The sequence below is a fragment of the Myotis brandtii genome, unplaced genomic scaffold (genome assembly GCF_000412655.1).
Source record: "Myotis brandtii unplaced genomic scaffold, ASM41265v1 scaffold305, whole genome shotgun sequence".
NCBI lineage: Eukaryota > Metazoa > Chordata > Mammalia > Chiroptera > Vespertilionidae > Myotis > Myotis brandtii.
Window position 1 is genome coordinate 984,879 of NW_005361652.1, and position 16,772 is coordinate 1,001,650.

General features: G+C 36.4%; 1 protein-coding gene across 4 annotated transcripts in view; it reads right to left on the bottom strand.

The window, feature by feature from the left end:
- Nucleotides 1-1,019: 1,019 nt before the first annotated feature.
- The window catches only part of LOC102243187 (PWWP domain-containing protein MUM1L1), a 26,059-nt gene continuing 10,306 nt past the window's right edge, over nucleotides 1,020-16,772 (bottom strand). For 3 of the 4 annotated variants that reach the window (XM_014542594.1, XM_014542593.1, XM_014542592.1), the window contains 2 exons: nucleotides 7,495-7,606; nucleotides 1,020-3,736 (listed from right to left, as the gene is read on the bottom strand). In XM_014542594.1, the coding sequence (XP_014398080.1) occupies nucleotides 1,451-3,526 (2,076 nt within the window). In that variant the 5' untranslated portion in view covers nucleotides 3,527-3,736; nucleotides 7,495-7,606 and the 3' untranslated portion in view covers nucleotides 1,020-1,450. Of the gene's footprint in view, nucleotides 3,737-6,682; nucleotides 6,779-7,494; nucleotides 7,607-16,772 lie in introns of all 4 variants that reach the window. The other variant, XM_005869864.2, reaches the window with a different exon arrangement.

Here is a 16,772-nt window from a genome sequence, read left to right on the forward strand (position 1 = left end):
AAAATGAAAGATTTAATGGTTTTATTACAAATGAAACATCAAACTTTTGAAAATTTTACATAAATATGTGGCCATGAAAACATATAACAAAAGACCAAGAGTAACAGTTGTCTCACTCTAAGAATAAAAATGCAGACAAGTTCATGTTAAGCCTTTAGTGTTTATTTTTATGTCAAGTTTCTAAAATAAAGTAGCCCTTATAACATTTATTTTCACTAAAGTCTTATTTCAAGTTAGAATAAGCTTTTCATTGGTTTCAGACTTCAACTGTCAGCTGTGTATTTTTAAATATATTTGGATAATTGTCACATTTGGCCAAATGGAGGCCTTTTCTATGACTCATTTCCAAACTCAAAGATTCTGGTCCATCTACTCTTTGTTTTAGCCTGGAATGACTTACCAGTTGGTATTTATATTGTTGGAACCAACTAGAACTATTTTACTAATATACAGAGTGTTTGGTTTGAAACAAATGACAATATATTTGGAGATACTATAGTCAGAACAAAATGCTTGCATTTTCTACAGTTTATAACAAACTAGATGGGTTCTTAAGCAGTCAGCCTGGACTCATACTCTAGAGTAGCCAGACTATGAATACAATGACTCTAGCTGTCTTCCACATGTGGTCAGATGGCTATATTTAGATACAGATACTGTTAGATATGATGACAGCCAAAAGCCTGTCTGTTTAAGAAACCACTGACTTATTGAATAATAGACACTCCACAAATGGAATTTCAGGGAAGTGTAGAATGAACAATCCTGTTCCAGGCTGCCAAAATTATTTTCTGCATGCTGAGATGTTATTCTCACACATATAGACTGCATGCAGGTAATCCATTTACTTTATTTTTGAATTCCAGATTTTCTTGCAAAAGCAATTACAGTTAGTAATAATATATAGCAAAGCATCTCTATCTTTGGTTCTATGTCTCAGATATTTTTTTCCAAAAATAAATAGGCATGGCAGAAAAAATAATTCAACTATCTTAGGAGAAACCCAATATTTTATAAAAACTAAGCAAAAATATATAATATAATCAATGTTCCTTAGACTTTTTTTCTAATCATCTCACTTACTATCTAATACTAGTGCAAATTTCATATGCAAATGATTGTGTACCCTGTATTTAACTATACAGCATAGACACAAAGATGTCAAAAAACAAAATAGTACTTTCTCTTAAAAATTATTTAGGAATTATGAATTCTAAAAATGTGTGAGATAGCAGAACTGCTGAAATATAATAAAATTGACTTTAAAGAAGCGTAAGAAAGAAAATGTTGATGTAGTAATATTGACAGATCATAGAGATGCCAAAAAACCACACACAACAAAACCTGAACATATTACCTAAAGCCTCCCGTTTCTGGAAAATATGTTAGGGGGATTTTTTAAACTAATATCTATGAAAGCTCCCTGTTAGGATTTGGACATGCAGGTGATTTAGTGAGCTTGTTTTGTTGATGGCTTCCGTCTCTTTTCAACTAGGATTTTTGAATCAAATAACTCTCTTTCCCTGTATCCTAGAGATGGTCCTTTTAGATACTTTGCTTCAGCTTCCTTGTAATCTAATCCATCAACAGCAGAAATTGAACAAATGATTGCTTCTGGCAGAAGAACTTCTAGGATAAATTTAATTTTATCATCTCTTATCCGAGCTAGCATTCTTTCGTCGATTTTTTTGTAGATTTCTTGTAAATATTGCACTACCTCATCCAACTGATCTTCATCTTCAAAGTATGTTTCAATACAGGGAGTGAACCTCTTTGCTTTCAAAAATGATTTCAGCCACCTGGATGCTTTTGTGCCATTTAAAATGGACAGAAGATGGTTTTCTGCTCCTTTTGCATTCACAATGAAGTCCACTAGATTCCTGTTGGCTCGGTCCCGAGCTGACTTCATTCGGTCAGGGAGAATTTTTTTGAAGGACATTCTTTTGGTCTGGGAAGTCATGGCCATCGGTTCCATAGAATCTTCATTATGCAGCTTTGGAAATAAGTTCCTGAAGGTATCTTGTCTGATTACTTTCCTGATTGGATAACTAATGTCAGCAGCATAATACTCAAGGAAAGAGCCTGTAAAAGAACCACAACCTAGTCTAACTCTGTAGTCACAAATCAGTGAGATGCACCAGTCAATACTTTCACTGTAATCCTCCCTGGCTTTATCCACTAGTGCTTGTTTCTCTTTACAATCAAATTTTTTTAATCTTCTCAAAAGCACTCTAATGCCTCTCTTTTCACGATTCATGTTTGCCTCAACAAAAATCACACTTGCTTTTTTCTCTTTTCTCCTGATGCTTTTCACTATGGCTGGCCAAAATGGATATTTTTTATATTTAAACCAGACTATCATTCCTGCTTCAAATGAACGTGGCTCATAATGAAAAACAACTGGTGGAAGTACTTCATCTTCCTCATCGTCATCTAGTACAGAAGTATCAACAGGATTTAGAGGCACTGACTTATCAGAAGCTTGGAGTTCTTCTCCGTGTTCCTCAAAATCCGGATTCTGGTCACTTCTTTCATTATCCCCACGGAGTGAACAATCCATGACACGGTTAGAGGCACTAAATGGAACCTGACATTCCCATGAACAATAACTGGGGGGTGCCAGAGCACCTGTCTCTGATTCTACAGGTTGATTCTGGCTTGTATCTAAGCATGAATTCGAGGGACCCTCTCCAGGATCCTCAATATTCTCTAAGAAGGCAGAGCATTCAGAGGAAATGGCCAGTGTCTTTGGGCAGAGATCTTCTGGCTCCTCTTTCAAACTTTTTGGCACAATGAAGATATCTGGTGGTGAAGTTGGAGTGAACTTCTCTTCTTTAACATAAGCACCTTCCTCTTTGATTGTAGAATCCAAAGGCATAATTGTTGGGATGTCAATCTTTTTCTTGCTCTCCTTTTCATCCTCTTCTGAAAGTGGAGGGAAAATTTGGCACCAGCTGGAGTTTTGTGATGATTTTGTTTCCATCTCACTTGGAATAGTATCAACGGTTGCATGCACTTGTGATTTATCATCATACAAGGAATCATCACTCTCTGAAGATACTAACAGAAATGTTGGAATTTCACTTTCTTCAAGACACTTCGATAAGTTTCCTTTAGGCTTCCGATACTTTTTACGAGGGGGTGAATTAGAAAGCTTTTGTGGTACATTTTGAGACAGTGTGGTGGTCTCTTCTTCATCTGAACTGCTTGATTGATTCAAATTTGTTCTCTTATTCAGAATACCCAGTGCCATTTTTAGTGACCTTGCATAAGCTGTTTCCTCTCTAGGTGGATAACTGCCCTCTGACTGTGCTGCTAGTGAGGAGGCAATGGCTTCAATTTGAGATTTATTTAGGATCTTTGTTTCCTTGCTTTCCACTTTAATTTTTTCATTTACTGAGAGTATTTGAACTTCTAGGGAAAATGTCTTTTTTCTCTTACTGTTTGATGAAGTCTCACATCTGGACAAAACTTTTGCTGGCCATAACTGGTCTTTCCAATTGCATAAGACGTACTCAGCATCCATTATGACTTAGATTTGTTTACTATCAGAGACTGAGGTGAATGACTATTCTTGTCAATATTAAGGCAGTTCCTACCCAAAACAACACTCTCACCAAAATCGCCTTTGTCTTAGAATTACCAAGTGTTTATAGCTTTTTTGGTCTGTTCTCTTCCAGCAGAATTTCCCAAGGATGCTTGAGCCCGTTGCTTAAATGGGACAATATGAGAGATACTGCAATAGGGAAAAGGAAAAGAAGAAAATTATCAGCAAACAAGATTATTTTGCCAAAGTGGAAGGTGAGCGATTACAAATAGAGATAAAAGAAAGAATAATTCTCAGTGGGGCATGATATGGAGGGGAAAATGCAGCATAATGTAAAGTGAAGGTAAAATTGAAGAAGTGGTTTATAATACCTCAAATTCAAGAACTTGTCCTTACAATTTTGCACTTGATTATTAAGGACTGAATCAGTGTACTTGCTGGCAGAGGTGGGAAAGGTTGTAGTGGTAAGTCAAGGACTCTATTTATGTTATTAACTCCTTTGGGACATTTATGTCTCTGCTGTTATACCTAAGGCAGTAGGACTCCAAACTTTGCATGCATCAGAATCATCTAGAGGTCTTCATAAAACTATTTCTAGGCCTTATCCTGATAGTTTTATCCAGAAGATTCTAAATAGGATCCAACATTTTGTATTTCTAAGTTCTCAAGTGATTCTATTGCAACTTGTCCAAGAACTTTAGAATCATTGTTCTGGATAAAGACACAGTTTTATAATATTTAAGGTATAAATACTTTCCTATTTACCCAAAGCAAGCAAAGTATGCATCTCCTCGGCCCAGACAATAACACATGACCTTGTTAAAAGCATGAGCTTAGAAGGCAGAGATTCAGAATGGTTGCTATGTTTACTAATTGGGTAGGATAGTTAGCAAAGATTTATTGAGAGTAAGCTGTGTAAAACTCAGGTAGAAATCTGAATATCCTCTTGCACAATTTCTTCATAGTGGTTCAACATGAGATTCTTCTCACAAACTCGAATTGATAACTTTTATTTTTATTTTTAAAAATATATATTTTTATTGATTTCAGAGAAGGATAGAGAGATAGAAATGCCAATGAAGAGAGAATCATTGATAGGCTGCCTTCTGTATGGCCCCTACTGGAGATGGAACCCACAACCCAAGCAAGTGCTCTGACCTGGAATAGAACGGTGACCTCCTGGTTCATAGGTCAACATTTAATCACTGAGTCACACCAACTGGGATAGAAGTGATGATTTTTAATTACACAATATTATGGCTATAGAACAGGGAACAAAATAAATTATACTTCAAATTTTCAATCTAACATGGTTTTAGTATGAAATATAGCTTCTAATTAAAAATGCTATGGCTGCAGCCTTGGCTGGGTGGCTCAGTTGGTTGGAGTATTGAACTGTACACTAAAAGATTGTGGGTCTGATTCCCAGTCAGGGTACATGCCTAGGTTGCAGGTTTGATACTGTAAGAAAGGCAGCTGATCGATATTTCTCTCTCTCTCTCTCTCTCTCTCTCTCTCTCTCTCTCTCCTTTCCTCTCTCTCTGAAAAAGTCAATAAAAACATCTTCGTGTGAGTGTTAAAATATTATGCTGCAGAGAAGGAAGCAAAACAAATTCTAACTCAAGTTCTCAACAAGTTTTTAATGTGAAATATTTTGTGAAATGGGAAGAGCCTTAGCCAGTGTCAAATGTGTCATAGAGGATCTGGTCTTGTGGTCCGGTTGTCTTGATTCTCACTTGAAAAGAAGAAAGGCTACACAAAAGGAGATAAAATTCAAACCAAAAAATGGAAAAAACATATTGAAACTTTCCTGCCCAAACTTTAGAAGGCATGCCATTCTGAAACACAGGAATGAGATAAAATCTCATCTGTGATATAGATGCCATATTTATTTTCCTTCTTTTATTTTTAAATTCTCTTTGTGACACAGTTTATTTGGTTAATGTGAGATGATCTTTATGACTAGAAAACTGTGAGCTGGGGGTAAGAGAGAAGGGAAGTAACAAATTGCCTTGTGTCTATTATGAACAAGACTATAGATTTTGCTTGAATCTGCACATCAATCAATATGTGGATTTTTCCTTCTTTGCGAAATAATTTTTTTTCATTGGAATTTTAATAATACTCTACATGCTGTCTCATAGTCCACTAATACAAAAATATGTTTCATTGCTTTGTTTCCCACTTTCATAAAAATGGTTGCCTGAAGAAAATGTAGTAAACCTGGGAAGCCCCATCTTGTGACCAGAATCAGAACTGCAGCCTCCACGGGAGGCATAGGCAGGGCTTCAATCATGATCAGATCCTTTTTATGAGAAGTGAATGAACTACATTTAGCCAGTCAGAAGCCTCCCCAGGCTTCTAGAATTTTCTATTCTAAGTTCAAGGCTTTTGCTTTGTCAGATTATAGCAGGGTCATAATGTCTTCAATTACAATGTTTGTGATTATAAAAAATATCCAGAAGCTTATTAAAAATTGAAAAGGTGCAGAGAGATATATACAAAATAAAGTACAACTCTACAAATAATCACTGTGAATATTTTCTATAATATCAGAATTGTTTGCATATAGGAATAAATATTTTCAAACCAACATTAGATCTCAATTAAGAACATATTTTGAACATCATCCTATGTAAATATTTCCCACATGATTTTTATGAATTACTTTATATTTTTCCCACATTTACAACATTTCATCTCAGTATTTTACCTAATGATGTAAACCAAGTAAATAAATAAGTATATATTAATACTATTTTAAATAGTAGTAAAGCTAGCTCTGTTTCTCCAGCTACACAAATGATCCCATTAATAGTGTGGCAGATATGTGCTCCCAGATTTGGTTGCATATACTGTAGTAGCATACCTATGTTTTACTAACATACACATTTATTTTTAAGTGATATCATATAATAAATGCTATGTTAAAATTTCATTTTTTTCACTTTATACTACTTATCAGACATTTCAAATCACTACATATTTCTATTCTCCAGATACATAATATTCTACTGTATGGTTATATCATTCCATACAATGTTTTAAAAACTGCTTATAGAAATAAACCAAGTTCTTTCTCTATCTCACTCTTAAAATATATAGAAAAATGATTCTTGTTGACCAAAGCCATACCTGTGATTTGAAAGAATGAGTTGCGAGGACACATGCAGGGCTGTAGCCAACACAGCAATTAGGCTACACACTTGATCAGGTCCAGGAAAATGTCCACTATTTGCAAAAAAATCCAAAAGGAGGATGTTTGCACATCTGCATATGTCTATGAATGCTTATGTGTTTTAAACAAAATGGATATGTTGTTTCAGCTTCACTTTTCTTTCATGGTTATAAAAATAATCATGGGGAAATATACTCTAAAGATGCTGCAATGGGCTAACCTGACCACTGAGAAATGCTGACTAACATGGGAGTTTATTTTCTCCCAGGTTTTTTTCTAATCACACATATATATGCATATGTATGTACAAGTGTCTCCAGTCAACTACATATCTGTTCCCCTTTCCATGTTCATATACTGGTGACATATAGCCTTTCTATCAATTCATAAGAGTATTCTCTCCCATGCTGTCACATATTTTATCCATCATTTTCTGTGTAAAGTAAAAATGCTTAAAAATTCAAGTAGTAACAAAATTCCAGCAACATAAACATGGAATGCCAAGTCAATAAATTAGCATGAATGGCTATACTGCACTGAAATCTTAATATAGAGGCTGTAATCTGATCACTTCTTCTCCCACTGTAGATTTTTAATGCATTGGGAGATACAGAAATGCTAAAGGATTAATTCCTTCAAAATGCCAGAAATTCTTTCAAAACCACACACTGTTCTCACCACTTTAAGACCACCATTACTATTTTTCTCATCTTTACTCTTAGGCCCTGAGAAGTCCCTGAAAAAGAACTAGATTTAAGACAGTCATTACCTTGAAGCTTTTTGTCAGCTGCAGCCTCCTGAAATGCAGTCCCTCCACCAAGAATGCTTCTGAGAGAATGCTCCGCCTCCTCCCTGTGATGGGGAAGACAGAAGGCCTCTCCCTGAATTGGAGGAGGGACAACAGCCAAGTTAAACTGCTGAAGTGTTAAAGGGTAGAAAATGTTCCTTAAGGAAGTTAAAAGTGAAATGGCAACAAGTGTCTGTTTAATTTCCATTCAGACCCTTAGAATATGTAACTTCCTGGTAAAAAGTGGTAGCAAATTCCTTTATTAAAAAATAAAAATCTAGTTTAAAATATTCCTTCCATATTTTTCCTTGCCTTATCTGGCATTTTACCTCTGCAGGTAAATTTAAAACCCAGTTGCACATGCTTCATTAAAATAGCTCACTAAGACTGTTGATTGGGATTGCACTAAAAATGTACATTATTTTATGAAGAACTACTTATTTGTAATATTTTTTTTATGTTCCCGGTACATGATAGTCTCTCCTTTTATTCATTTCTTCTCTTAAATGCTTCAGGAAAGTTTCACAGATTTCTTCACAAACTTGGATGTTTCTAACTAAAGGCTAAAAATTACTGGTTTGGCAATAAAGTACACATTTCACATACCCTCATCAATAATTAGTAATTCCGCCTTAACCGGTTTGGCTCAGTGGATAGAGTGTCGGCCTGTGGACTGAAGGGTTCGATTCTGGCCAAGGGCATGTACCTTGGTTGCAGGCACATACCCAGTAGGAGGTGTGCAGGAGGCAGCTGATTGATGTTGCTCTCTCATCGTTGTTTCTAGCTCTCTATCCCTCTCCCTTCCTCTCTGTAAAAAATCAATAAAATATATATTTTTTTAAAATTAGTAATTCCTTCTTCTTATGTTTTGTTGGCATTTTCCACTCAGGCAATTCAATGTAGGAAATTAATTTTTAAAAATTTACACACCTTTGTTTATATGTATGTCTAAAATAAATTTTGCAAATTTTGTTCATTAAAATTCTACCATGTTAAATTTAAACTTAGATTTCTGATTTAACTTAGAAAGCCAATTTTAAATACCATTAGTGCTAATTTTGGTAATGAAAATATTTGGGGATGAAGTACCTGTGTATTATATAATATATATAATATATGTTATTCCCCATGTGATCAAAGATGGCCGCCCCCATGTGGACACAAGATGGCCACCACAAGATGGCCAGCAGGGGAGGACAGTTGTGGGCGATCAGGCCAGCAGGGGAGGGCAGTTGGGGGCAACTAGGTCAGCAGGGAAGGGTAGTTGGGGGGGACCAGGCCTGCAGGGGAGGGCAGTTGGGGGGGACCAGGCCTGCAAGGGACGGCAGTTAGGGGGGAACCAGGCCAGCAGGGTAGGGCAGTTGGGGGTGACCAGGCCTGCAGGGGAGGGCAGTTGGGGGGGACCAGGCCAGCAGGGGAGGGTAGTTGGGGGTGACCAGGCCTGCAGGGGAGGACAGTTGCATTCTTTGTACCTGGCTAGCAATCTTATAAAGAGGGGTGTTGGAGAATCCTGTGGAACCTTTTAGGGGCCAAGAATGGAAAATTTTACTGCTGGTCACAGTCAACTAGCTAAAACTGCCATAGAGGCTGGGGAAGGTAGTTTTCCTGTGACTCAAGAGGAGAATGAAACAGGGTTTTGTGAACACATAGCATTCTCTCTACAGGAACTTTCCCCTTTTCATCTTTTATGGACTTCTGTTACATGATTAATGCTTTTCATCACTATGTATCATATTTATAATGACTAGGAGAGTAGAAACCTTTAGTTGCTGACCCTAAATCTACTCTTTGCATTCTTCTTCATTACAAGAACCACAGCTGCACTCAGGTTGACTATGTAAACTCTTAAAATGTTATTTTTCCCAGACTCCCCTACTGTAAGCTATGGCCATGTAACGGAATTTCTTACCAAAGACTGTAAGAAAAATAGGTGTGAAGATTTAGAGAAGGTATCTAAGAAGGGGTTAGACAGCCACCTTGTAGCTTTTTCCACTTTCCCTCTTTCCTTTTCTTTTCCCTAGAACTTGACCATGATATAATTCAGAGAGCCATTATGGACTAAGTGACTTAGATAAAGAATATAATTTACACCCTTGCCAAGTGACCCAGTTGGCTGGAGCATTATCCAGTACACCAAGAGGTTGAAGGTTCGATTCCCAATCATGGCATATACCTAGGTTGCGGGTTCAATCTCCAATTGGGGCACATACAGGAGGCAACCAATTGGTGTTCTCCTCTCACATCAATTTTTTTCCTCTCTCTCTAAAATCAATAAAAAATAAGTATCCTTGGATGAGAATTTTTTAAAAAGGAAGGTATGGAAGTACCTTAACCCTTGAATAATGGTACTACCTCATTTCAATAACTTTAACTTAGTGAAAAAAGTAAACTTCTATCTTACTTGAGTCACAGTGTTTTCCAGTCTCTCTTCTAGCAGAACAAAAGAGTTCATCGTACAATCATAAACAAAAATATAATTCTTATTAATATTTTCAAAGCTTTCAGGTTATTACTACAAGCATTCAAGAGAATTATTAGGCCAGTAGAAAATATGGCTTTACAGGGGATTTTCAAGGGCGGGGGAAAAAAAAGGAGAAACATGTAATACTCTTTGTAATAATTTAAGCAATAAAAAAAATAAATTTAAAAAAAAAAGAAAATATGGCTTTAGTTAAATAAAGAGACATATTCAATTATATATTTTATAATGTAATATTTCTCATTCTGTCTTTTCATTTGGCATGTTTGAAAAAAATAAATGCACACAAAGTATGGTCATTATATTAAGAATACAGTCCTCTATTTTATTTATTTTTTATGTTGCACATAAATCAGGAAATGCTACACTACCTCACTATTTCCAAAACAAAATGCAAAGGAAAACATTAATTCCTTATATAATATTTTATATTTTACTGTTTTGTAGAAGGAGGAGGAGAATAACTAAGAATAAGTGCTAATACACTACTATTATTATAATGAAGACAGGTAATAATTATAGTTATAATAATATCTAATAAATATAAAAGTTTTTTATGTGCCAGGCACTATTCCAAGTACTTGACATATTATCTTATTTAATACCATGTGGTAATTTTATGGAAGAGAGCCCCCATAACTGATTCATTCTGCATAACAGTAATATTATGAATAGTAATGACAACAATAGAAGCCAAAAGTGCTCTGTATTGTGTGGAAGGCATTGCGCCAAGTGCTCTGTATACATAATCTCCTTTGATACTCATAAAATCTTTTTAAGTGGGTATTATGAATATTTCCACTTTATAGATGAGGTATTACAGAGGCTAATGAACTTTTACACGTATTTGACTCTAGAGTCCATGTTCTTAATCATTAAGATACACTGCAACTACCTCATTTTAATAAAAAAATGCTCTATAAATGAGTGCTGATGAATGAGTGAATTAATTTGTAATAGCTATGTATTAGGAGTCACTGGAATGTAGAAAATTCTTACGTGGTTCTGCATCTAATATCACATAAATTAGTCTTATATAACGTGAATTATGATAGTGAGTGGCATCCCATTATTTTAGCCAAATTCTAATGATTAGAAACAGGTCATAGGTCCTGCTATTACTTAAGGAGAGGGAATTATACAAGGGGGTGCGTCACCTAGGGTGTGTTTATCACAATACTGTATGATGAAAAGAAAAGTATAGTAATGTTGACATGATCATGGTGTCTGTCAAGGGTTATAGGTAAGGGGAGGGTGTAACTATATAAGGATAGCACAGGAAGTCCTGGAGGTGATGGAACTCTTCTGTATTCTGACTGTCGTAGAGATCATATGAATCTATACATGTATAAAATACAAAGAAGTGCATACAGAAAAAGTCATTTTATGTATGATAAAATATGATATTAAAGAATAATTTGAAAAATAAAAATTTAAATGGAAAAATTTAAAAACCATTATATAAAAATAAATTCTCGACAAGTATGTTTTAAAAACCATTTGCTTCTTCCTAAAGCATATTTAGTAACAAAGAAAACAAAAATAATATCCGTATATACATTATTAGTATGCACCAGTTCCATTTCCATTTAGGATATAAAAAGCATGTCACCCACAATTTAACAATGATAAAAATATAGATAATCAGCAAAAACATACCATTTCTTGAGCCTATCAGAGAACTGTGATAAACTGAATCCCAAAGAGTGACCACCCCTTAGTGTGGGACATATGTACTGTTTCACCTTTGGCAAGTATGGAGACAGAGGTGGCTGACAGCAGGTGAAAATAAATCAACTGAAATTTTAATGAATTCTTAAATTCTTAATGGGCTAAGGTGTCAGTAGTTTGGAATATCTGGCATCCCCGGCACTAATACACTCACTGCCAAGTTCTTTTTCACAGTCCTTAACCAGAAGCACACAAACATGACTGGGGACAAAGCAGGAGTACAAAAAGAGCCCATTCAGTGGTTCAGGTATGCAGGAAACAATCAAGTGTTACTGGCGGTCAGAAATTCAGCCCCATACACTATCCAAACTATTCTAGGGGAGAAATAGAAAACTTGCTCCTTTTGGACCCAGGTTTAAAAAAAACTCCACATAAAACACTGTTTCTGGAGAGGAGCAGGAAACTGGGCCCAAGATCCTACAAGAATAAAAAGCAATAATCAGCTACTGAACAGGGAAGAGCAAGACTATATCTCTCACCAAAGACCAACCCCATATACAAACCAGAGTTTAGCTGGCATGCTAGGAGGAAAGAATGCTAAGAAAAATGTGTAACCTTCAAAGTCCAGTTGTATATGACTTTCCTAAGTTTAAGGCTGAACAGGATAATTGAGAATGCTCCCTGCATCATCACGAGTCATGTACCTAGTAATAACAGGAGTCTAATGCTGTGAAGTAGGCAAGAGCACAGACAGACACCCCTCTAGAGACACAGATTTGAAGGGACTTCTGAAAATTTAGGGTTGAGAAAAATCATTGAGAAAAATTCTATGGCACTCTAGGTTCCACTCTAAGCAAAGCAATGTACATTATGCAAGCCAGATAGTAATGAAGTGAGAAAAGGAGGACACAGTCTCCAGTATATTTTATGATACCAGCATTATCCTGATACAAAAACTAGAAAAAACACACACAAGTAAACTACAGATCAACGTCTCTCATAAACAAATACAGTTCCAATGATATAGATGCAGAAATGATACAGAAAATGATATAGAATAAAATCCATTGTTATAAAAAAGAATAATACATCATGACAAAAAGGAGTTTATCGTGGGAATGTAGGAGTGGTTATACATTTGCAAATAAATCAATATAAACATCAACAGACTAAAAGTAAAAAAATATATCATCTTAATTAATGCATAAAAGCATTTGACATAATTCCAGAGACATTTTTGATAAAAAAAAAACACTCAGCAAACTAAGAATTAAATGGATCTTCTCAATCTGATCATGAGAATCTACAAAAATCCTAAAGTTAACATCATACTTAATGGTAAAACATAGAATGCTTTTCCCCTAAAATCAGGAACATGTCAAGGATTTCTGCTCTTACCACTTCTATTCAAAATTATATTAGGCATCCTAGCCAATTCAGTAATGCCTGAAAAATAAAATCATACAGATTGGAAAAAGAAGAAATAAAATTGTCTTTATTTGTAGAAAACATGATGATCTATGTAGAAAATCCTGATGAGTTTACAAAAACAAACAAACTATTAGACCTAATTATTATCACCAGATACAAGGTCAATATAAGACAATTCATTTCTATACAATAAAATTTGGCTGTTGAAGTTTAAAAAAGAGCCATATATACTAATAAAAGGGTAATATGCTCATTAGACTGGATATCTTCCGGATATTCTTCTGGACAAAGCCACAGTGGCGGGGGCCAAGGCAGAGGGGGGTAGGGGCAACCAGGCTGGCAGGAGAGGGCAGTTAGGGGTGACCAGGCTGGCAGGGAAGGACAGTTAGGGGTGTCCAGGCCGGCAGGCAGAGTGGTTAGGGGCGATAAGACAGGCAGGCAGGTAAGCGGTTAGGAGCCAGTGGTCCTGGATTGGGAGATGGATGTCTGACTGTCAGCAGTCAGACATCCCCCAAAGGGTCCTGGAATGGAGAGGATGCAGGTCGGGCTGAGGGACCCCCCCCATCATGCACGAATTTCGTGCACCGGGTCTCTAGTTTATAATACTATCTAAAACAGGAAATACTAAGGCAGAACAAATGTAACTAATATATGTATGTATGATTTCTATACTGAAAACTTCAAAACCCTGATGAGAGAAACTAAAGAAGACTTAAATAAATGGAGAAATACACCATGTTCATTGATTGAAAGATTAACTATTTTTAGGATGTAACTTCTGCCCAAACATATCTACATAATCATTAAAATCTCAATCAAAATCTCAGCAAGCTTTACTAGAAGTTGAGAATATATATCTAAAATGTTTATGGAAAAGCAAAGGAACTAGGATAACCAGATCAATTTTGAGAAGGAAATACAAAGTTGGAAGACTCATATTACCTATTTCAAGACTGCAGTAATAAAGACAGTGTATTATTGGCACAAGATAGACATATAAATAAAATACAAACAGACTAGCAAATATTCACTATTTTTTTTAAAGAACGTAACTATTCTATAAAATCCTTTTCTGATATCTGTCTGTGCCACCCCGATCTCAAGATCCCTGGTCCATCTGGAGCTCCAGGCTCCCATCCTCCAGCTCACTCTCTTACTGGCACAGCCCCAGTCTCAGTCACGTGGGAATTCTGGCAGCCCCATTGCCTTGTCACTGGAAGATGCTAAAACCCCTTCAACTAACTTTTATTAAGCGCTTACTGTGGGCAAAGCTTTGTTGGGCTCAAGAAGGCCTGGTCTCTCTACCCTCTGAAAGAGGATCCAGGTCCATCCTACATACCAGGCCTACCCTTGCCCTCCACTGATCTGAGAACCCATGGTCCACTAGGAAAAGGCCTGTGTAGGCACTGGCAGGTCAGGGCCACTAATAACATGGCATCCAGTGAGGGTCCCTTACCCATTGGGTCCTTGCATTGGAACGCGGAGATTCCCGGGCTCGCATTCCCCAAGCAAAGGTAGGGCACCAGAGCAAACTTTACCTCCACCCCTCCCCCCACCAACACACAATCCCCAGGAAAACACAGCCAATCTGGCCAGTACTCATGGCGTGCTGAGGTCGCTGTACTCATTAGCGGTAGTCTCCAAGCTGCCAGCACAGGCCACAACTCTGGAGTCCCAGGTTTATGCCCACCACTAAGATAGTACCTGCAACAGCTTGGGCTTGAGCCCACCAAGCTTTGAACTTGCCTGTTTCCACCATTAATATTTGCTAGTCTGTTTGTATTGTATTTATATGTTTATCTTATGTCAATAATACACTGTCTTTACAGGATACAGACCTTGGTGGAGCTGACAAATAGCAGGCAGGGGGATAGGGGCTAGTGGGGGAAATGAGAGTGTCTATGCAAGTGCTTAGGTCCCTGGCAAGGGGTCTATAGAAGAGGGGTCTGCAAAAGAGGGGGCTGCAACAGAAGGCGCTCCTCAGGTTTACTCAATAGATTTTTTTTAAAAAAATATTTATTGTTGAAAGTATACGTATGTCCCCCTTTTCCCCCTTCAACACCCTCCCCGCCCCAGGCTCTCACCACCCCCACTGCCTGTGTCCATGGATTATGCAAATATGCATACAAGGTTTTGGTTGATTACTTCCCACTCACCCACCTTCCCCTGCCTTCCCTCTGAGATTCCACACTCTGTTCCAATAGATTTTTGACAATGGTAATTAAATGGAGAAATTTCAACAAAGAATGCTGAAAATTTCAACAAATGATGCTAGAAAAATTGGACAGCATATGCAAAAATATTCATCTTGATGCCTTAGCTAAGACCATATAAAAATAAACTCAAAATGAATTACTGACCTAAATGTAAAAACAAAAATCATAAAACTTCTAGAAGAAAAAGTAGAAAATCTTTGAAACCTTCATTTTTTTTAAGCAAAGATTTATTGAGACACAAAAAGCATGGACCATGAAAAATGGACTTGAAAAATTGGACTTAAAAATTCTTCTCTTCAAAAATAAAATGAGAATCCAAATGGGAGAATATATTTGCAAAACACACATTTGATAAAGAGTTTTTTCTCCAGAATATATAAAGAACTCTTACAATTTAATAATAATATTAACAACCCAATAAAAATGAACAAGAAATTTAAATAGACCATCATGAACAAAGATACAAGTATCCCCCACTTTTCAAAAGTTTACATCATGCCACTTTGATTTTATGAAAGACCTACATTAGTATCTGTTTTTGCTAAAGAAAATAAATCCTAAGAGGATTTTCACTTTTATGAAGAAAAGGTGAAAATAGCCAGTCAGCCTTGATTTTGCAGTGAGCAGTTATAAAAGTAGCATACCCGCTCCCCGTACCCCCCAAGCAGTGAGAGTGGCACTGCCCAGTTCCTTCCCTGGGAACTACACTTAACATTTCAACCTCAATTCCTTAGAATTTTGAATTTTGTCTGTTAGCATCTGTGCTTAATCTAGTTTTACTTTGTGCATCCATTAGGAAGATGTGTACTAAGGTATCAGGAAAGCCTAGGAGAGCTCGTAAATGTGTTATGTTTAGCATAAAACTAGATGTAACTAAGGGTTTCAATCATGGTGCTTTGAACTTGCCTATTTCCACCATTAACACTGTTTACATGCAGAGAGAAAGAATCTTGAAAGCTGTAGAAGTTACTAATTGTTCTGCTAGCAGCAAAGTGGTTTCTTTCAGTTGGCATCCAGTAATGGATAAAGTGGTTAGTCTATTGCTTGAGTGGATTGATGGGTGGGCAAACTGTGGTGTTCGGTTATTTTATACTTAAGGAGAAATCAGTCTTTTAATAAGTGAAACTACATTGTACACATTATTCTACTTTATACAGGCTGTGGATTTATCTTATCATTCCTGATTTACTATATGTCACTGTTATTTAAGGTAATATGTGCTATTTGGTATGATTTTTGGTAGGTTACTTTTTGAGTCTGGGAATGCTAGAAATTTTTTAATATAAATTAATAGTAATTCTTTGTTTTATGCCATTTTGGCTTATGAAAGTTTTCACAGGAACATTATACTTTTGGATAGCAGGGGAAAACTGTGTACGAATATCAAATGAATACTTCTTTAAAAATCTTTATTGTTCAGATTATTACAGACGTTCTTCTCCTCCCCCCCCCCATAGCTCCCC